The 22554-nt window shown below is 38.9% G+C and overlaps 1 protein-coding gene across 1 annotated transcript in view; it reads left to right on the top strand.

Annotated features, from left to right (window-relative positions):
- Window positions 1-8606: 8606 nt before the first annotated feature.
- Window positions 8607-22554, top strand: part of C2CD5 (C2 calcium dependent domain containing 5) — a 101334-nt gene continuing 87386 nt past the window's right edge. The window contains 4 exon segments of the mRNA XM_023738097.1: window positions 8607-9255; window positions 9415-9533; window positions 19642-19728; window positions 22222-22393. Of these exon segments, the coding sequence (XP_023593865.1) occupies window positions 9444-9533; window positions 19642-19728; window positions 22222-22393 (349 nt within the window). The 5' untranslated portion in view covers window positions 8607-9255; window positions 9415-9443.

Genomic DNA, 22554 nt, shown 5'->3' with positions numbered 1-22554 from the left:
GCACCCATAAAGAGACAGAGAGTGACAGAATGGATAAAGAAAACAGGATCCATCAATATGCTGTCTACAAGAGACACATCTTAGAAACAAAGATGTAAATTTATTAAAAATCAAAGGATGAAAAAAGTATATCAAGCAAACAGCTACCAAAAAAGATCAGGAGTGGCAATACTCATCTCAGATAAAATAGACTTTAAAAGAAAATCCACCATAATAGACAAACAAGGACACTATATAATGATTAAGGGGATGATCCATCATGAAGACATAACATAATAAACATCTACGCACCCAATGACAGGGCTCCAAAATATATAAAACAAACTCTAACAGCACTGAAAAGCAAAATTGACAGTTCCACAATAATAGTAGGTGACATCAACACACCACTCTCGGTAAAGGACAGAACACCTAAAAAGAAACTCAACAAAGATACAGAAGACCTAAGGGGCACATCAGCCAACCTGACCTCATAGACATATATAGAACACTTCACCCAGCAGCTGCAAAGTATACATTCTTTTCTAATGCACATAGAACGTTTTCCAGAATAGACTACACCTTAGGCCACAGAGCAATCCTCAACAAAATCCAAAACGTTGAGATACTACAAAGTATCTTCTCTGACCACAACCCCATCAAGGTAGAAATTAACAACAGGAAGAGCAAGATAAAATCCGTCCTTTTGAAATACTTCATGGGAGATCATATGGTCTCAACCAACTCTCCCTGCAGTCCTCCACCCAGCTCCTAATGTAATGATGTCTAAATATTTGCTTTCTCTAACCAGTATTCTTTCCCAGTTGCATTGGGTGGTGTGGATCCGGCAGAAGTTTCCTCTTGAGATAGTCATGCACTTTTTCCAGCCCAGCAACCAGGTGCTTCTTCCAAAGTGGAAGGACCTCCCATTACAGCATAAGTAGACTAGACCCTTCACCATACTACTCAGCACTCATACAACCATGAAGCTTGCAAGAGTCAAACCGTGGATCCATCATTCCAATGTCAAGCCCTGCCCAGTCTACAGTGACAAGAAGGAGTGGAAACCTCAACCCATCGACACCCTGAAGTTAAAACTTTCTAGGGCTAAAAAGTAAAAATGTTTTTAATGCAAGCTTTGATAGGATTACTATTAGGTGCCAGAGAGACTTCCGCCCGGGGAATCCTTGTCCCTGAGATAAATGCTCCCCGCAACCCCTTGTTAAAAAATAAAAATTTTTGAACCTATATTGCTAGAGAAGTGTTAAACATTACTGATTCCTGTCTGGATGGGGGATTGCATGCCAACTTGGCCCTCAAGGCCTGTCTCATCGGGGTTTGTACTCCCTTAGAGGTGTTGAGAAATTTCACCATTTTTCAACACACAAAGAGAGAGCTACTATATTCTGATATTTATAGTTGGGGGCCTGTTACAAGATTCATGAAGGGTTTGATTTTTCTTGGCTGACCTCTTGCCTGCTAGATTTTACCTGGCTAAAAACCTTATTAGTAGCATTAGATTGGTTGCTATAGGCCTGTTAATCTGTTGCTGTATCAAATTTATGCCTATATATAGGATGGCATTCTCTGTCCCAAGTCAGATTGTCCAACGGATGGCTCAAAGTCGTTGCAGGCAGAAGGCCCAATCCTTTTGCCTGAAACTATTCTGATCTAAAAGAATAGGTTGAAACTTCAGATAGGTATATATGGCCACCCAAGCTTCAAAAGGGCGTAATATGTGACCCTAATACTCCACAGCATGTTTTCTCCTAAAATGGGCGATTGAGAGCTTGACATAACTAACATCATGAAGAACAAATAAATTTGTTTCTGCCTGCCTTCTCCTTTCTACATACCTGTGTTAATGAATTTGTTTTGCTCTGTCCAGCCACTTGTGACTTAGGACCGCTCGCAGGAAGATTAGAGCCCAGATGTCTGATATGTGTATCTTTAGCCTGATAAGGAGATGTCTGGTATGTACATCATTAGTCTGATAAAGAGTCTCTTGTAATTACCTTGTAATGAATAACTTATCTGGCCATGCTATCTTCAGGCTACAAAGATACTTTTAACCTTTGTGAAAATTATATATAAGCTGTAATGTAAAAATGTCTTTTGGGACTCCATAGAGACAGCCTGCATTGCTGTTGGATTCCCCATTGGTGGATATCTCCTAAATAAACTTTCTCACTCTTTCTGACTTGGAGTATGTTTTATTGGCTCAACTGCTCCAAGGCACGGACCCTAATTGAACAACACAGAGATATGGCACTTTATTCATTCTACAAAAATGTATTGAAATGTCTGCTTGCATAATGTGCTGTGTTAGGGGCCAGGCGGGGATACAGTGGTAAGACAGAAATAGATAGTGCCTGCTTATATATTACCAGAACAGATAGACATTAAACAACTAATTACACAATCAATTATTTAGTTATAATTATTTTAGTATTATAAGAGATAACTTTAGGGTACTTATGAGAATATATAACAGAAGAAGCTGACCTAACTTAGGGATTCAGGGAAGGTTTACTTAGAGGAGTCCCAGGGTAATGCAAAGATTTACAAGCTCATCTGCTAACCTAAAGGATGGAGTTTGAAGTCCACCCAGAGGCACCTTGGAAGAAAGTCCTGGTGATCCACTTCTGAAAAATCAGTTATTAAAAACTCTATGGAGCACAGTTCTAGTCTAATACACATGGGGTCACAATGAGTTGGAATCAACGGCAACTGTTTTTTTGTTTTTACTTGAGGAAATGACATTTGAGTTGAAATGTGAAAGTCGAGTAAAAATAAACTAGGTGAAGATACAAGGACTGGGAAGGCACAGGGTAAGTAAAATGCCTGTCAGAAGAAACTGTCTAAAAGAGTTTTAATATTGTATGTATCTCTGAAAGACAAGGGGTTAAAATATCTATAATAGTGTTATTAAGCCTAAGAAACTTAACAGTAAACTTTATTGTGATGATTACTATTATGTGTCAATTTGGCTAGGCTAAGAAGGCCTGGTGGCGCAAATGGTTATGTGCTTGGCTGCTACGAGAGGTTTGTTTGAACCAACCCAGTGGCTCTGTGGGAGATCTGGCAATCTGCTCCAGTAAAGATTACAGCCAAGAAAACTCTATGGAAGAGTTCTACTCTGTCACACATAGGATCGCTATGAGTCAGAATCAACTCAATGGCACCTAACAACAACAACAACATGGGGCCTAGCTGTCTGGTCAAACACTAGCCTATACGTTGCTATGAAGGTAACTACATGTGATTAACATTTAAATCAGTTGACCTTAAGCCAAGCAGATTACCCTCCATAATTTAGGAGGGCTTTATCCAATCAGTTGAAGGCTTTAAGAGTAAAAACTGAGGTTTTCTAAAGGAGAAAAAGTCTGTCTCAAGACAGTAAGTAGACATCCTCCTGGAATTTCCAGCCTATTGCCTGGCTTATCGATTTTGGACACAAGACTGTCAGAGTTTCTAGTCTGTTGCCAGACCTACAGATTTTGGACTTGCCAGCCCCTACAAACACGTAAGCCAATTCCTTAAAATAAATCTGTCTCTTTATATGTGTATATGTAAAACTTCGACATACCTTTTTGGGGGACACAGTTCAATCCATAACACTAATCAATGGTGAGTTCAGCTCCCAAGCTCTTTAAAAATCCTGCTTATAAAAAATTTGGTAAATATATCTAGCTTTGCATTCCAAGGTACGTAGGATACATTATTAGAACACTCTTTTAACAGTAGGAAAAGACTGGAAGTTAGTAATTCCATTGGAATATTATGTGTCAATTTAATGAATCCAACTAATGTTAATATTGATGCCTCTGTGAAGATAATGGTTTATAAGACTAAAAATTCTGATTATTAGTGCCACCTATGTTTTCTGCTGAGTTGGAATTAGTTTGTTTTTTTTTTGGTTTAATTGGCAGTGATGAAGGTCAAAGAATACAGTATGGATAACACCTGAACGTGAAAACAAAAATTCTCACAACTGGACCAATAAATCACATCATGATAAATGGAGAAGAAATTGAAGTTGTGAACTCTTTCATTCTATTTGGATCAACGATCAATATCCATGGAAATAGCAGTCAAGAAATCAAATGATGTATTGCACTGGACAAATCTGTCACAAAAGGCCTCTTTAAAGTTTTAAAAAGCAAAGATATCACTTTGATGACTAAGGTGCATCTGAACCAAGCCATGGTCTTTTCAATCACCTCATATGCATTTGAAAGTTGGATAATGAAAAAGGAAGACAGAAGAATTCATGCATTTGAATTGTGGTATTGGCAAAAAATACTGAGTATATTGTAGACTATCAAAAAACAAATCATTCTTGGAAAAAATACAACCAGAATGTTCCTTAGAAGCAAAGATGGTAAGGCTTCAACTTGCTTCCTTTGGACACGTCATCAGAAAAGACCAATCACTAGAAAAGGATATCATGTTTGATAAAGAAGAGGGCTAATGAAAACAAAGGAAACCCTCAATGAGATGGATTGACACAAAAGGCGCAACAATGGACTCAAACATATCAATGATCATGAAGATGGCACAGGTCCAGGCAACGTTTTGTCCTGTTATACAAAAGGTACTCATGAGTCAGAGCCAACTGGACAGCAACTAAAACAACAACAAAATTGGCCAAAGGAAAAAGGTATACATAAGAAGAAATAGAGTGTTTGGTTAAAACTTTTATGGGTCAGATGTATAACTCGGAGCCTATGAACTGAGGTGAATTGGGCCCTAGTATTTCAGTTTGTAGATCACCTTAAAATAAAGTGGAACAATCTAGCACTAGGTGTTAACACAAGGTAGAAAAGTCATAGAGTTTGACTTTAAACAAACCCTAAGGCAAATATAAAATAAAAATTTTTGGCTGATGTCTGTCTCTTGACATCTTTAATGTTCTTATACTTCCTTGTAAAGAGAAAAAATAGGGAGGCTCCTTTGATCTTTGGTTAAAAATTCCGCTAAAAGAGTGATACAAACAAATTTGCTATTTAAAAAGACCACTTGGACTGCTCTATGTTGAACAGTTTAGAGGGGAGCAAGTGTAGAAGAGTTATTACCATTCTTTCAGGTGATAAATAATGGTGGTTTATGCCTGCAGTGATGGAAAACAGGTGGATTTGAGAGATGTTTAGTAGTTATGGAGCCCTGGTAGCACAGTGGTTGAGCATTTAGCTGCTAACCTAAAGGCGGGCAGTTCAAATCCACCAGCCGCTCGTCGGAAACCCCATGGGGCAGTTCTACTCTGTCCTATAGGGTCACTATGAGTACAACTCAATAGCAATGGGTTTCGTTTTATTTTTGGTTAGTAGTTATAAACAATAGGACTTGGTGATTAATTGGATGTGGGATGGGGTGTGGTGACCAAGAGGGAAGAGTCAAAGATAATTGTCAAGTGTGGCTAGAATTTTTCACAAAGGCCCTAAGTAGACACAAATGGAAAACCTCTAAGCTTTGCAGTACAGGCTCAATAGAATAAGGGGAAACTGTCCTGGTGCTGGTATAGCAAGAAACTCAATGCCTATAATCTGCACGTTGTTGTTAGGTGCCATCCAGTCAGTTTTGACTCATAGTGACCCTATATACAACAGAACAAAACACTGCCTGTTCCTGTGCCACCCTCACAATCTTTGCTGTGCTTGAGCCCATTGTTGCAGCCATTGTGTCAATCCATCTCATTGAGAGTCTTCCTCTCTTTTGCTGACCCTCTATTTTACCAAGCACGATGTCTTTCTCCAGGGACTGGTCCCTCCTGAAACATGTCCAAAGTATGTGAGACAAAGTCTTGTCAATCTCGCTTCTAGGGAGCATTCTGTCGTACTTCTTCCGAGACAGATTTGTTCATTGTTCTGGCAGTCCACAGAATATCCAATATTCTTCACCAATACCATAATTCAAAGGCATCAATTCCTCTTCAGTCTTCCTTATCTATCATCTAGCTTTCACATGCATATGAGGTGATTGAAAATACTATGGCTTGGATCAGGCACACCTTAGTCCTTAAAGTGACATCTTTGCTTTTTAACACTTTAAAGAGGTCTTTTGCAGCAGATTTGCCCAGTGTAATGCATCATTTGATTTCTTGACTGTTGCTTCCCTGGGTGTTGATTGTGGATCCAAGTAAAATGAAATCCTCAACAACTTCAATATTTTCTCCATTTATCATGATGTTGCTTATTTATTTTCTTTACGCTGAAGTGTAATCTGTGGTGAAGGCTGTACGTAGTGTGATCTTCATCTGTAAGTGCTTTAAGTATTCTTCATCTTCAGCAAGCAAGGTTGTGTCATCTGCATATCACAGGTTGTTAATGAGTCTTTCTCCAATCCTGATGCTGCGTTCTTCATATAGTCCAGCTTCTTGGATTACTTGCTCAGCATAAAGATTGAGTAAGGATGGTGAAAAGATATAACCCTCATGTACACCTTTCCTGATTTTAAGCCATGCAGTATTCCCTTGTTCTGTTCAAATGACTGTCTCTTGGCCTATGTACAGGTTCCTCATGAGCACAATTAAGTGTTCTGGAATTCCCATTCTTTGCAATGTTGTCCATAATTTGTGGGATCCACACAGTTGAATGCCTTTGCATAGTCAGTAAAACACAGGTAAAGCTCTTTCTGGTATTCTCTGCTTTCAGCCAAGATCCATCTGACATTAGCAATGATATCCCTCATTCCACATCCTCTTCTGAATCCAGCTTGAATTTCTGGCAGTTCTCTGTCAATGTTCTGCCTAGGTAATCTGGCTCACTGTGTGCACTGATGAGTGCTTATAAAAAGCAATATGTTCCACTTCAATGATCTTCCAACCTGGAGAACATCTTACTCAAAGTAGCCATTATGCCCACTGAACTTTAGGCATGCCTTCATGAGATACAAGAGAATCAATGGGGTGATGAATCTACCTAACTGCGCAATTATCTCATTTTTATCGTTTACAGCTGATTTGCTGCTTTAGCAATAAATTAAAGCAAAAGTAACTGAACTAAATCCAGGTTGTCATCTGTATCCACCCTTAAACTAGAGTCCAAGGTCTAACCTATTGCACCAAGTTTCTGGCTTGAGCAATCGATTTAAGTAGCTGGTGCTACTCTTGTTTGAAATGGGGAGCAAAGTGAAAGAGGACCAAAATTTTTTGTTGTTGTTGTTGTTGCTATTACTTTTGTTGTACTCGTGGGGAAGTAAAGAAAATAAACTTAGTTTTGGATGTGTTGACTTTGAGGCCACTTACTATTGTAGAATCTAAAATGCACAAAGAGTCACAGGATATGAAGCTAAAGAAGGTAATTAGGAGCCAAACCATAATGATCGATTTGTCAGGAAATTCAGCATTGTTCCTTGCATTAATTAAAATAAACTAGTGTAATTATTAGGAGACAGTTAAACTGAAGTTAGGCTTAATTCTACTAAAAAAAAGCCTTCAGGAAGTATCTTGATTATAATCTCCTGTTGATGAAGCCTAAGGCAACAGCTATGTACCTACAAGTTCTTACTACTAATTAGGAGGCTGAGATTGCTAACCTCTAATTGGGTAATTTGCAAATATTTTTCACATTACAACATCTTGTAATACAATGCATTACTTTCCATTAAAATTGTTGCTAAACTTCAGTTTTCCAATATTTTTATGTTTCTGTATTTTTTAAAAAGAAGTGGTAATACTCTTGATTTCAGTGAAGGAAAAAAAAGCAATTTAAGCCTACTACCAAAACAAAACATACCAGAATGAACAGATCACATATTTTAACAGAGCTTCAGAGTATGGCAAGCACATTTTTACCGCAGAGCCAGACTCCACAAAAAGCTGCAGGTGGATCTAAGGAAATCTTCATGGCAACTGTGGTTATTACCCTTTGTTATAGTTTAAATGGACATAAGTTTCTTAAGTCCAGAAAGTCAACGATTTATCTTTTAGAATTTTATTTTGAGGAAGCTGTTGCATTTTTTCTATGGAAGAGTTCAGCTTCTCACTTATGAGAACAATATTCCTTCTGCAGAAGGAATTTTTGCCTTAAAAAGATAATTCTAGATTACCACTGTAATCTACCCTGTTGAGTATTTTTGAAGTTAAAAAGATCATTTTAATATTGTCACTTAGGAATTTTCCATTCCTGATGAATCTAGTGGTATAAACTCTCCGAGAGAATTGCTAATGCTGACTTTGGTATTTGATATGGAGTGCACTATTAAAGTTTGTTTTTGATATTTGGTATGGTGAGCTTTCTTTTAGGTCTTTTGTGTGCCTCAATTTCCCTAATCTTTTTCTGATAGACCAAGCCTACAGGTTACGCCCCATTTTAGTGCTTTTATTTACTTAAGATGTTTAATTAATCCTCATAGGGCTCATTTCTTGTAGTTGACTATAATTTCCTATAGTAGGAGGTCCTAAACTCCTGCCGGCACTGTTGGTCTTATTACTATGCCTGCAGATGCTTAATAAACACACTGAGACGATGTAAGAGTGCGAGGCAAATTCTTTTGAAGCTTTGCCTTTGGATTTCTAAGTTTGTTTTTTTTTGCCTAGGACCCAACATCTGTGACCAGTACACATGAATATGACTGGATCGAAAGTTTCACGAAATAATACTTATTCCACCACCCGAGATGCCCGATATTTCTTATCCTACTTCCTATAAAACAAAAACCAACACACGCACCCGCAACCCTTCCAGGGAGAAACCAGCTAAATACATTTCACGAACCACTAACGGGTCGTTAGAGACAGATTGAAGACCGCTTCTCTGGCATTTGTCTGTCGCGGCTGTTTCCGTCAGAGCTCTTCCGAAATGCGGCGCTTTTAGCTAGGAAGGCAGCGATCTGCAGATAAGTCATTGGGCAGCACTACCATTTCGCCCCTGGAGGGAGAAGGGAGAGAGCCAGCTTTCCTCCCTGGAAGTAGCCTGGCACTAACCTACAGCTCCGACTCGGTGAATGATTCAGTATTCGACCCATTTCCTGCCCTCCAGTTTCCTTGAAGTGTCCCGCCCCCTTCATCTTTTCAAGCCGAATTTAACTTCTCCCCTGCGAAGTGGGCAGAGCGCCGAATTATCGATGCTTCCTCCACGCCCCGGGAGCCGCCATTTTTGGGGGAGGAGAAACACATGTAGGGGCTGTAGAAGATCAACGAGATGTTGACTGGTTTTTGCTTCTCTTTCCAGCAGGGTGGGGCAGGTTCAGGAGAATCCACCGGGGCCGTTCCTCCCGCTGCCTCTCCGGAATGAGGCCTCAGTGCCCAAACGGGACATCTCCTCTTCTCCGAGAGTGAGTGTCGCTTGGCGGAGCGGCGGCCCGGCGCCCTCGCGCGCCCCCGTCTGTCGTTATCCCGCGCGCTTCCGTCTTCGCGCTCCGCTCCCAGCGCGCTCCCGCCCCTCCCCCGTCTGGCCCGGCGCTCGGCGCAGACTCGCTTGTTTGTTTCTGCAGGAGCCTAAGAAGAGGCTGAAGCCGAGACGATGCCCGGGAAGCTGAAGGTGAAAATCGTGGCCGGGCGCCATTTGCCAGTGATGGACCGAGCTAGTGACCTGACTGATGCCTTCGTGGAGGTTGGTGCAAGGTCCTGCCCCTCGAAATACAGGGAGCGCCAAGCCCTTTGAAGAATCCTACCCACCTCTCCCCCAGCCCCTCAGCCTAGTCTCGTTTCGACTGCCTTCCTGCTTTTCATGTTGTCTAGCCGTTTTTCCAGAGGCTGCTGCGAGACTGCAGCCCATGTGATGGGTGCGCGGCTCGCAGGTGTCCGCGGCACACTCCGCCGCGCCGGGAGGCTGGCTGTTCCTGCTCTGCATGCTGGGGTGACCCTGATGTCAGGACTCAACAGGCCACCTGCCACTCAGGAAATCCCAAGGCTTGGCTGCACGGCCACCGAAACACACACACTCACTTTCTTTAGGGTAGGATTTGCTCTTCAGGTAGACTGATGGAGATCATCTTTAAAAATGTAGGTACAGTCGACAGTCCTTTATTGGCACTTGGAGACTTACAAGGCGAGGAAATCCAGTCTTTAGTGTAACATTTTCTGAATCATCAATGCAAGTTCTAAAGCACAACTGAACACTCTCTGCTCGTGTATAGACTGGTTGGTCTGATGAACTCTTGCTGGATAATTTATTGCCTTAAGGTAGGAAGTCAGTTAAGTGCCATGGGCTTGAATTGCAAAATTGCTTTTTAAATCTAGTGATTAGTTTAAAAGTCATGGAAATTAACACAGGCCTGGGGCCCAGAAAGTAATAACTTAGAGTCTGAAAGAAGCCAAGTAAAAATTGACATGATGAGCCAAAGCATTAGAGCAATATTCATTTGGGCTATTAATTCTTAGAGTTGATAGATAGTATACATCCTAATTTCATCTCAATATTAAATATTCTTAATGTTCCCTAAAGGTTCTCTAATAACTGCAGTTTCTTACCAAATATTGTCACAGTAATTCTTAATCTCAACTTCATTTCATTTACATGGTGATTGTATTTCTTGAAAATTACATATATTAAAAACCCTTAAAAATACTCTATAAAACAAAGTTATGTTCTAAGTAGGTTTTTGACTTATAAGACTTTCTGGAGGGGTGTTTGAAAGTCATGACATGGGATAAGGTTTCATTGTTTGAGGCTGTCTCTTGTGTTACAGGCTATCTAACATCTCTGGCCCATCTTCACTAAATGTTACCAATGTTTGCCTCAAAAAAATCCTAGAAATTTCTAAAGCTTCTTTAGAAGTTGGTTCTGTCCCTTTTGCAAACATTGACTTAGAAGAGGGATGGATTTGTGAGGAAAGTTGACATTAAGAGTTCTGTTAGAAGGGGACTTGGGGAAGGAAACTGAAATTAATAGCTCAGTGGGTGGGAGAAAAACTGGGAAGGTAATAAATACCTCAGAAGGCAAGATATAAAGAGGAAGCCCTCAACTATCAAATGGGACTGAGAAGTTAAGTAAGAGAACAGAAAAGTCGTTGGATTGTAAACATGGAGGTTATTACTGATCCTGACAGGAGTGATGAGGATGGAAGCCTTATAGTGTAGTGTAGAGATTTAAAGCACATGGAAGTGAGGAAGTAGAAATAACACGAATAGGGAACTGTCTCAAGAAATATGGTTATGAAAGGAGAAGTAATGTATTTGGAGAGTTTGTAGCTTTTAGTATCTTTTTTTTATATAAGAAGTTACGAGAACATGGTTGTGTGCTAATAGGAATAATCCAGCAGAAAGGACCAAATTAATACAAGGAGAAGGGGATAATGAAGGATTATAATATAATGAAGGGCTACATTATGTGGTGTAGACTGTAAGTACTATATAAGCTCATAGGAGAGGGAGATAATCAAGCCTGGGGTAGACATGAGAAATCTTTGTATTGAGCCTGAAGGGTGGTAAAATTTAGATAGGCAGAGAGGAAAAAGGCATTTTCAGAAGCACAGGACAAATTTGGTAAAAGGTAAAGGAGGCATAGAGCATATGTAAACTGAAAGGAGGGTTCTTTTTTTTTTTTTTAATTGTACTTCAGGTGAAGGCTTACAGAACAAATAGTTTCTCATGAAACAGCAGTACACATGTTATTTTATGACATTGGTTAACAACCCCACAACATATCAACCCTCTAACTTCTCAACCTCTTTTTTTTTTTGGTGAAAATACACATAGCCAAAGATACACCATTTCAAAAATTTCTACATGCACAGTTCAGTGACATTGACTATGCTCTTTGAATTGTGCTGTTATTCTCACTTAAGATGAAGGCTTACAGAACAAAATAGTTTCTCATTTAACAGTTACTACAAATGTTGCCCTATGACAATGGTTAACAATCTCACAACACATTACCAATCTCCTTACTCAGCCTTGGGTTCCCTATCACCAGCTTCCTTGTCCCCTTCTGCTTTCTGGCCTTTGTCGCTGGACTCCTGTACCTCGTTAGTCTCATTTGGTTTTACGGGGCTGTCCACTCCCAGGCTGAACAGTGAACCTCGGAGGTAACTTCACCACTGAGCTAAAAGGGTGTCTGGGGGCCATACTCTCGGGGTTTCTCCAGTCTCCTTTAGGCCAGTAAATCTGGTCTTTTTTTTGTGAGTTCGAATTATGCTCTACATCCTTCTCCAGCTGTGTCCAGAACCCTCTGTTGTGATCGTGGTCAGAGCAGTCAGTGGTGGTAGCCGAGCACCATCTAGCTGTACTGGACTCAGTCCGGTGGAGGCCTTGGTAGCTGTGGACAGTTAGTCCTTCGGACTAATCTGAAAGGAGGGTTCTTGTTGAATAGAAGTGGGAAATAAATTTGGCTAGGTAAGCTGATCCATGGGGGCATTGGTGGCTCAGTGGTAGAATTTTTGATTTTCATGCAGGGGATCCAGGTTCAATTCCCAGCCAATGCACCTCATGTGCAGCCACCACCTGTCTGTCAGTGGAAGCTTCAGTGTTGCTGAAACAGGTTTCAGTGCAGTTTCTAGACTAAGACAGACTAGGAAGAAAGTCCTGGGGATCTACTTGTGAAAACCGTACGAATCACAGCGGTCCAATCCACAACTAATCATAGGGATGGTGCAGGTGCAGGCAGCATTTTGTTCTGTTGCTCATAGGTTCACCATGAGCCGGAGTCCAACTCTGGGGCGGCTCACAACAACAAAGAGGGATCCAGATTACCCAGTGTCCTGAAGACTAAGGGCAGAAGTCTGTACAGCAGAAGCTGTCTTAACCAACTTCCATTAAGTGACTTGCTGCAGTCACCAGTGCTCCACATTCCTTCCATCAAGCATATTCTTCGATGCCCCCATGTCATTAGACTGTCTTCAGTGTGCCTTGTGTGCTGCTTCTCCCATCAGTTGGCTGATGTGCTTTACCAAGAGACATGTCGTGCAAATACCTTGCTGGTATTTGAAATACCGGTGGCATAGCTTCCAGCATTACAGCAACATGTAAGCCACCACAGTATGACAAACTGACAGATGACTAGTGGTACCAAGAGGCAGTTGCATTTGTTCCCAGACCTGTTTATGCCAGCTGTGTTTATTTTATGATTTATTTCAATGTTACATGAATTGGTGAAATGAATGTGAAAGTGAATAATGCTATGTAAAGACTTAATGCAAAGAGTCATTAAAAATTGTTCTTGAATTAGATGGAGAAAGGATTGTAAAAAATCTGATATCTGTTTTCTTATTTCTTTACAAGTGATTTTAGGTTCTACCACCACATTGAAGAAGCCCAAACCAGAAATTACAGATGATACATTATAGATGTGTTTTATGCAAAAAGATGATGTTGTTAGTTGCCACACAGTCAGTTCCAACTTGGTGACTGTTATGGATTGAATTGTGTCCCCCTAAAATGTGTATCAACTTGGCTAGGCCATAAGTCCCAGTACTGTATGGTTGTCCATCATTTTGTGATCTGTTGTTATTATCCTATGTGCTGTAAATCCTAACCACTGTGATATTAATGAGGCAGGATTAGAGGCAGTTATGTTCATGAAGCAGGACTCAATCTACAGGTTTAGGATGTATCTTGAGTCAATCTCTTGATATATGAAAGAGAGAATTGAGCAGAGAGGAGAAGGACCTTATACAACCAAGAAAGGAGTACCAGGAGCGGAGTGCATCCTTTGGATCTGGTGTCCCTGTGGTGAGAAGTTTCTAGACCAGGGAAAGATTGATTACAAGGACCTTATCCCAGAGCTGACAGAAAGAGAAAGCCTTCCCCTGGAGCTGACATCCTGAATTTTGGACCTCTAGGCTCCTAAACTGTGAGAGAATAAATTTCTCTTTGTTACAGCCATCCACTTGGGGTATTTATGTTGTAGCAGTACTAGACAACTAAGACAGTGATCTTATGTACAATAAAGCAGAACAGTTGCCTTTATGTCTGACAGTTTAAAGATGATGGAGAATGCTGAACAGTGGACCCTTACTCAAAGAAGAGGTATTAACCTTACATTAAAAGACTGAAGAATGAATGTTTACATATTTTATCTTAAAATACTTGTGATTTTTATTATTTTTAATGATTCTCTCCTTTAACTGAGTTATTTCATCAGCTGGCCAAGTAATGATTCTGATTGCATGGGTTTAGAGAATTTCTTTGATACAAGGAGTTCAGGGAGTCAGTGAAGGTCAACTGGTATTTATTTATTTTCTTTTATTATTGTGCTTTAAATGACAGTTTACAGTTCAAGTTAGTTTCTCATACAAACATGTATACACATACTGCTATGTGACCCTGGTTACTCTCCCCATGCTGTTACAGCACACTCCTCTTTTCCATCATGGATTTCCCGTGTCCATTCATCCAGCTCCTGTCCCTTTCTGCCTTCTCACCTCTGGACAGGAGCTGCCCATTTAGACTCATGTATCTGCTTGAGCTAAGAAGCACACTCTTCACGAGTATCACTTTATATCTTATAGTCCAGTCTAATCTTTGTCTAAAGAGTTGGCCTCGGGAATGGTTTCAGTTCTTGGCTAACAGAGAGTCCAGGGGCCATGTCTCCTGGGGTCCCTCCAGTCTCAGTCAGACCATTAAGTCTGGTCATTTTACTAGAATTTGAGTTCTGCACCCCACTTTTCTCCTGCTCCGTCAGGGACTCTGTTGTGTTCCCTGTCAGGGCAGTCATTGGTGATAGCTGGGCACTATCTAGTTCTTCTGGTCTCAGGCTGATGGAGTCTCTGGTTATGTGGCCCTTTTGTCTTTTGGGTTAATGTTTTCCTTGTATCTTTGGTGTTCTTCATTCTCCTTTGCTCCAGGTGGGTTGGGATCAATTGATGGATCTTAGATGACCCCTCGCTAGCTTCTAACATCTCTGATGCCACTCACCAAAGTGGGATGCAGAATATTTTCTTAATAAACTTTGTTATGCCAGTTGACCAAGATGTTCCCTGAAACCATGGTCCGCAGACCCCCGCTCCTGCTACTCTGTCCCTTGAAGTGTTTGGTTGTATTCAGGAAACTCTTAGCTTTTGGTTGAGTCCAGTTGTGCTGACTCCCCCTGTAGTGTGTACTGTCCTTCCCTTCACCTAAGATAATTCTTATCTACTATCTAGTTAGTAAATACTCTCCCTCCCCACTCTCATAACCATCAAAGAATATTTTCTTCTGTGTTTAAACCTTTTCTTGAGTTCTTACGATAGCGTTCTTACACAATATTTGTCCTTTTGCGACTGACTGATTTCACTCAGCATAATGCCTTCCAGATTCCTCCATGTTATGTTTATGGATTCATTGTTGTTCTTTATCGTTGTATAGTATTCTGTTGTGTGAGTATACCATAATTTATTTATCCATTCGTCTGTTGATGAGTACCTAGATTGTTTCCATGTTTTTGCTATCGTGAGCAGTGCTGCAGTGAACATAGGTGTGCGTATATCTATTTGTGTGACAGCTCTTATTTCTCTAGGATATGTTCCAGGGAGTGGGATTGCTGGATCATGTGGTACTTCTATTTCTAGCTTTTTAAGGAAGCACCAAATCGATTTCCAAAGTGGTTGTACCATTTTACATTCCCACTAACACTATATAGTGTTCCAGTTCCTCCACAACCTCTCTAACTTTTATTGTTTTGTGTTTTTTGGATTAATGCTAGCCTTGTTGGGGTAAGATGGTATCTCATTGTAGTTTTGATTTGCATTTCTCTAATGGCTAATGATCGTGAGCATTTCCTCATGTGTCTGTTAGCTGCCTGAATGTTTTCTTTGGTGAAGTGCCTGTTCATATCCTTTTCCCATTTTTGAATTGGGTTATTTGTGTTGAGGTTTTCAACTGATATTTAAAGATGATTATTTTTGCAGGAATCTCCAGGATGAATGAGATGGGGCCCTATACAAGAGAAGCAGCACTGGAAATATATCCCAGTTTATAAACTGTTTGGTTAAACTACATTGTCATTTTGTGTATATCCAATAGGTATCTTTGAGGGAACAAGGAGAGAAAAGGAAATTAATATTAATGAGTATTTTCTTTGTACCAAGCATTAAGCTAAGTTTCTACATGCAACATACATTACCTCATGTAATGCTAATAGCAATGCCCCTTTTCAGAGGATGTCTAAGTAACAGGTTAAATAGCTTTCTCAAGGTAATTCAACTAATAAGAAAGTGGGGAAAGGTAATCCCTTTACTAAAGAACACCATCAGTATTCAATTTGTTCAGACATTTAGTTGCTGAGTAATAAAATCACCTTTGAATTGAGTAAGACTGTACTGTGATACTTTCTTAGTAGAAGGGAAATCACCACAATTTTGGCAAAATACACACTCTAGTTTTCTTCCTTCTGTAATTTTGTTTTATGTTTGTTTGTTTAATGCAGTTTGGGGACTATCGGATCCTAATATATTTAGAATGGACAGTTGACCTCTCCCCTACTCAAACCCTCCTCCCCACCCCCGCCGGAAAAAGGCATAGCACAACTGCTATAGTGGGACAAAAGTGAGGAAGATTTCTGAACTAGTAGCTTAAAAAATGATATGCTATTTTTGGTAGTTAAGCCAAAGCCGTTAAATATATTTGGTTTTTGAATGGCTTTATAAATCCTAGCAACATTTTACTTCAAATAAAGAAATTTTTAGATAAGTGGTATATCCTTGATGGTTTGCATACAGAAATGCAACATAATCAACCCATTCTACTCTCTTCAGTGGCCACTGTTACAGTTTCTTGCATATCCTAGAATGCCATACACAGTGTCCTGTGCTAGAAGACACAGCTTGCAGATTCTGTATCAGTGCTAGAGAGCTGCTTCATTCTTTCATTTAGCACTCTGTTGTATGGCTTTAAGCAGCCCTGGTGGTGCAGTGGTTAAGAAGTTGACTGCTAACAGATAGGTTGGTTGTTTGAACCCACCAGCTGCTCTGCAGGAGAAAGATGTGGCAATCTGTTTCCGTAAAGATTACAGACTTGGAAACCCTGTGGGGCAGCTCTACTCTGTCCTATAGGGTGACTGTGAGACCAGATTGACTTGATAGCACACAACCACAATGTATGGCTTTACCATATTTAATTTAAGTATATATTCTAAGTTGATGGATATTTATTGTATCCCATATTTTTCTACTGTATCTGTGTTTTGCTTCTTATATATACCATTGCACACCTTTGTATGATAAATTCCGAGAGATGTTGGCCTAAAGGTAGACCAGGTGCCACTGAGTTGATTCTGACTCATGGCCAGCCCTTATGTGCCAGAGTGGAACTGTGCTTCATAGAATTTTCAGTGGCTGATTTTTTGGAATTAGATCTCCAGGCCTTTATTCCGAGGCACATCAGGGTGGACTCAAACCTCCAGCCTTTTGGTTAGCAGCCGAGTGCATTAATTGTTTGCACCACTAGGGGACTATTTAAAGTATAGTGATGTAAAAATTTGATACACGTTGTCAAACTGCTGTCTGTAGAGATTGTTGTAGTTCACACTCCTACCAACAAAGTATGAGAGTGCCTTGTCAACACGGTGTGTTTTCAAACCTTTTAATCCTTGCCAACGTGAGCAAAAATGTAGTTTTAGCTTGCATTTCTTAGTATACATAGAGTTGACATCTTTTCATATAATTCAAAGACATCTGTATTTCCATTTCTGTGAATTGTCTGCTCATGCCATTTGCCAGTTTTTCTTTTTTAAATTTTATTGTGCTTTAAGTTTACAGCATAAATTAGTTTCTCATTCAAAAATTTATACACAGATTGTTTTGTGACATTGGTTGCAATCCCCACAATGTGACAGCATTCTCCACTTTCCACCCTTGGTTCCCTGTGTCCATTCGTCCAGTTTTCCTGTCTCTTCCTGCCTTCTCTTTTTGCTTTTGGGCAGGAGTTGCCCATTTGGTCTTGTATATTTCATTGAACTAAGAAGCATTTTCGTCACATGCGTTATTGTTTGTTTTATAGGCCTGTCCAATCTTTGGCTGAAAAGTAGGCTTCAGTTCTGAGTTAGCAGGGTGTCTGGGGGCCATGGTCTCAGGGGTTCCTCCAGTCTCTGTCAGAGTCTGTAAGTCTGGTGTTTTTTTGTGAATTTGAATTTTGTTCTGCATTTTTCGCCTGCTCTGTCCAGGACTCTCTACTGTGATTCCTGTCAGAGTTGTCGATGATGGTAGCCAGGTACTATCTAATTCTTCTTGGCTCAGGCTGGTGGAGGCTGTGCTTCGTGTGGTCCTTTACTTCTTTGGGCTAATATTTTCCTTGTGTCTTCTTTCTCCTTTGCTCCAGACAGGCTGGTACCAATAGATTTAGATGGCCACTTGCAAGCTTTTAAGACCCCAGACGCTACTCACCAAAGTAGGATGTAGAATATGTTCTTTATGATCCTTTGCCTATTTTTCTATTGTGTTGTTGATTTTTTTCTTAATTGCTTTGTAAGACCCTCTTTAGAAATTGGGGGAAATTAGCTCTTTATGAGAGATGTGGTAAGTAGTTTTTCTCAGCTTGTTATTTATCTTTTGACTTTATCATATTCTTTACCATGTAAGAAGTTATTATTTTTATGTAATTTTTAAACTTTTTTTTAACCTCCAATCAAGCTGCCTAGACACCAAATGATTAGTACCATACTTGATAAATCCCAAATTGAATAACAACATAGGAAAAGAGAAAAAATAATTACAGTTTTGGATACTTTTAGAAAATTTAATGGATCAGCTAAGCAACAATATTGTCAAATATTATAATACCAAAAGTAAGATTGTAGGTCAAAAAAGCAAACGAGATTTCATAGATTACCTATTTCAGCCATAGCAGAACACTGTGCTGGGTGTTGTAATAAAGGACATAACTTTTAATGAATTTTGAGGTTAGGAAAGATAATTGATGGTGTTAACGGAAGCAATTTAGGGTAAGACCTTGAAGTGATCTAATTTAGGAAAGGTGAGGGAAGCAAGGAAGTAGTTGCCTAGCTGTTTTGGTCTTAAGCTTCCTGACTACTTGTCAAGTCCAATCTGAGGTTTCACGCATTCCATTCTCTGTCTAGAGCAAGTGCCAGGGATTTAGCTTGCTTCCTTCTTCATTTCTTTCTCGGTTATTTTTGAATCTTCATGACTTAGGGTTTACCAAGATTGGTTATGAAATAAAATGAAAAAAAAAATGTCCCCATCCAGGCTCTTTCATTGTCCCAAAGATAAGAACATAAAACCCCTAAAGGATGATGGTTTATTGCTGATCACCATGCGTGTCCAGGTAAGGAATAAAACAAATATGGAGAAGTTAGAAAACACAAGGAAATATTAGTAAGTTGTTATAGTACTGAGCTCTAGTTCCTGGCTTCCCTTGTGGAGATGGTAAAAAGGTCAGCTAGCTTTTTTACCTTCTGATTTTATTTTTGCTCTTCTTCCTCTCTCTTCCTGTTGAATTTCCTTTTCTTATGAGCTCATGTTTACTGAAGGCAGTACTGACTCCTTCCTTCATGCTGACATAATTATAACTTTAATTTCCCTGTAGAGCTAATCAAAGGAGAACAGTGGGTGTACCTTGTTCCAGGTGTGTTCTATGAGCTTACCTAGACCCATCCCTTTCCCTATGCCTTTTGACTCAGGGAATAGGTAGGTGTCTTTTTTATTTCCCTCCGTAGTTAATCTTTCTCCGTGTTTCTTTTTTTTTCCCTCCGTAGTTAATCTTTCTGTTTTTTTTTTTTGTTGCTGTTATCATAGTTTACTTTAATTCATATTTTTGATATTTGAATTATTTTTTTACTTGTGTTTTAGGTTAAATTTGGTAATACCACCTTTAAAACAGATGTGTATCATAAGTCACTTAACCCTCAATGGAACTCAGAATGGTTTAAATTTGAGGTAAGTTTTTAAATGTCTGCATTAAAAAAAAACTATTATTATTTTTGTTGAAAATAGTAGGGCAAACACATCTGTTCACCAATTTCTACATGTACAGTTCAGTGCCATTGATTACATTCTTCAAGTTGTGCAGCCATTCTTGGTATTGTTCTGCAAATTTTTCTACCACCATTAATGTACACTCACTGCTCCTTAAGCTTCTCATCTAACCTTTTGTGTTGCTGTTGTCGATTTGATCGCATATATAGATAATTTAAAAGGACACAATACTCAAGACAGACGTTCTTTATTAATTAAACTATTGTTTGTTTTAAAGATGACTGCAGGGGATAGTTTTAATTTAAGGTTTAAAGATTATCTCAGGGAAATAGTTTTGAAGGTCATCCAGCCTCAATGGCTCCAGAAAAGTCTGGATTCCATGAGAATTTCAAATTCTGGTCTCCATTTTCGCCCCTTGTGATCAGATTCTTCTATAAATGTCAGCGTTTTTTGAGTGTTTATAGATTGACCCTTTTCTCCCATGGAATGATATGACTGCCTTTTATTTCAGGAATAGTGAACATTTTAAACTTCTGAGAAGGTCTTAATAATTTATAATATTTTATTATTTGAGATTGGCTATTTAACCTATTAAATGTCTTTAATCAATTCATTGCAATTAATTCCTAAATTTATCTGTGCTGATTATTCATATTATTTGCTATCCATATATATCAAGAACTATTTCCAGTCACTTAGTTGGCATAGAGCCCTGTAATATTAGGTGAAAGAACATGTAGGTATACCATGAGATAGGTGATAGTACTCATAGATGAATGTATTTATAGTTGAATAAAGCGTACATAGTGTTATTAATGGACTTAGGAATGATTCATAACTTGGTTTAGAACTCCGTTTATTAAATGTATAAATAAGATACAGTAAAACCTGTGAAAGTCGGAACCTGTCTAAGGGAGAAACCTGTCAGAGAAGGAAAACTCAAATATTTTCCACTAAAATAAACGATAGAAAAGTGGTAAGACTACATCCTGTCAAAGGCAGTAAACTTTTGAGACCTGGAAAAACAAGGCCGTCCCGGCGAGTTCCGGCTTTCACAGGTTTCACTGTAGTGGTAGTAGAGAGAAGAGCCATTGGATGATACAGGAGTCAAATGGATTGAGATTCAAAGTGATCATTTTACTTTAATGCCTCATTATGGAAGTTTTCAAGCATGCACAAAGGTAGAGAGACATAGTGAATTTCTACCTGTCTCCCACCGTTAACATTGTCTAAATTCTGCTGTCATCTTTTCATCTGTAACATATCCCCCTGATTTTTTTTCAGAAATATTTTAATGCAAATTCAAGATGTTATATAATTTTAACCATAAATTTTTAATTATATATCTTACATAATTAATTTTAATTATGTGTCCCTTTTTTACCAAAACCACAAATCACGTTATCACACCAATGATGTCAACGATAATTCCTTTATGTGCTTTAATACTCAATCTTCATAGACTGCATTGTTAGCCAGAAATTAACAAGACATTATACAGGGAAAAGGGAAAAACGTGATGTTTCATATTTAAGTTTAAAAAATTAATTATAAGAAACTGTAAGGATTACAGAGATAACACCTGACCAAAGCATGTGTAAAGAGGATATAGAGATTTTAGTTAATCACAGACTCCATCTAAATTAGCACTATGGCATGTTTGCTGTGAAATCAATCATTGACTACATTTAAAAAGCATAATATTTTAATCGCAGGAAATAATTTATATATGTATGTTTATATTTTTTTTTGTATTCTACTCTAGTCTTATTATTAGCTAGAATATTGTATTACATTCTAGCCACTGTATTTTATGGTGGATTCTGGCTGACTAGAGAATGACATGGTATCCAAAGGATGGCAGCCAAAGTAGGGAAAATCTTTGCCTTGTTCTTCCTTGTAGTCCCTGTGTTTGACACAGTGCCTGCACATGTTAGGTACTTAGTAATGAGTGACTAAAGTAGGAAGAGGCTAGACATTTATTTTAACCTAAATTGTTTTCTTTTCTTACAAATAATATGTCAGTTTTACTCTCTGAAATTGTCCTTAGAGATTCTAGTGTCATTGGGATCATTTACATCCTTATGATCTTTAGATAATGTGCGGGCTCTTTTATGACATTCCTTAAACATTTTTGTTTAATATCATCTATAGAGTCGTAAAATACAGGATAATGTGTAGAAAAGGGAGTTAAAACCTTTTTATGTGTGTTAATCATCCTACCTTTTTGCCTAGAGGTAAACTATACTTTTTTTTTCCTTCAGAAATATGGCATCCTGTGTAGAAAAAGAAGTTACAGCCTTTTTGTGCGTTAATCCCACTACCTTTGTGCTTGGCGATCAACCTATAAGATTTGTTTTTCAGAAATAAGTTAATTTTCATTTGGTGTACATATGCATTTGTGGAAATTAAAAATTTTAAATTACAGGATTTAATTTTAAGGTATACTTTTAGGTGGATGATGAAGATTTACAAGATGAACCTCTACAGATCACAGTCCTTGACCATGATACTTACAGTGCAAATGATGCCATTGGTAAAGTGTACATTGATATTGATCCTTTACTGTATAGTGAAGCTGCAACAGTCATCTCAGGATGGTTTCCAATTTATGACACTATACATGGTAAGGGATTTTTTTTTTTTTATATTTTATCGTACTTCAGGTGAAGGCTTACAGAACAAATAGTTTCTCATGAAACAGAAGTACACATGTTGTTTTATGACATTGGTTAACAACCCCACAACATGTTAACACTCTAAATTCTCAACCTTTTTTTTTTTTTG

Source organism: Trichechus manatus, unplaced genomic scaffold (genome assembly GCF_000243295.1).
Source record: "Trichechus manatus latirostris isolate Lorelei unplaced genomic scaffold, TriManLat1.0 scaffold00112, whole genome shotgun sequence".
Lineage (NCBI taxonomy): Eukaryota > Metazoa > Chordata > Mammalia > Sirenia > Trichechidae > Trichechus > Trichechus manatus.
The sequence above is the reverse complement of the archived record's forward strand: the minus strand, read 5'-3'. Positions and strand labels throughout refer to the sequence as shown.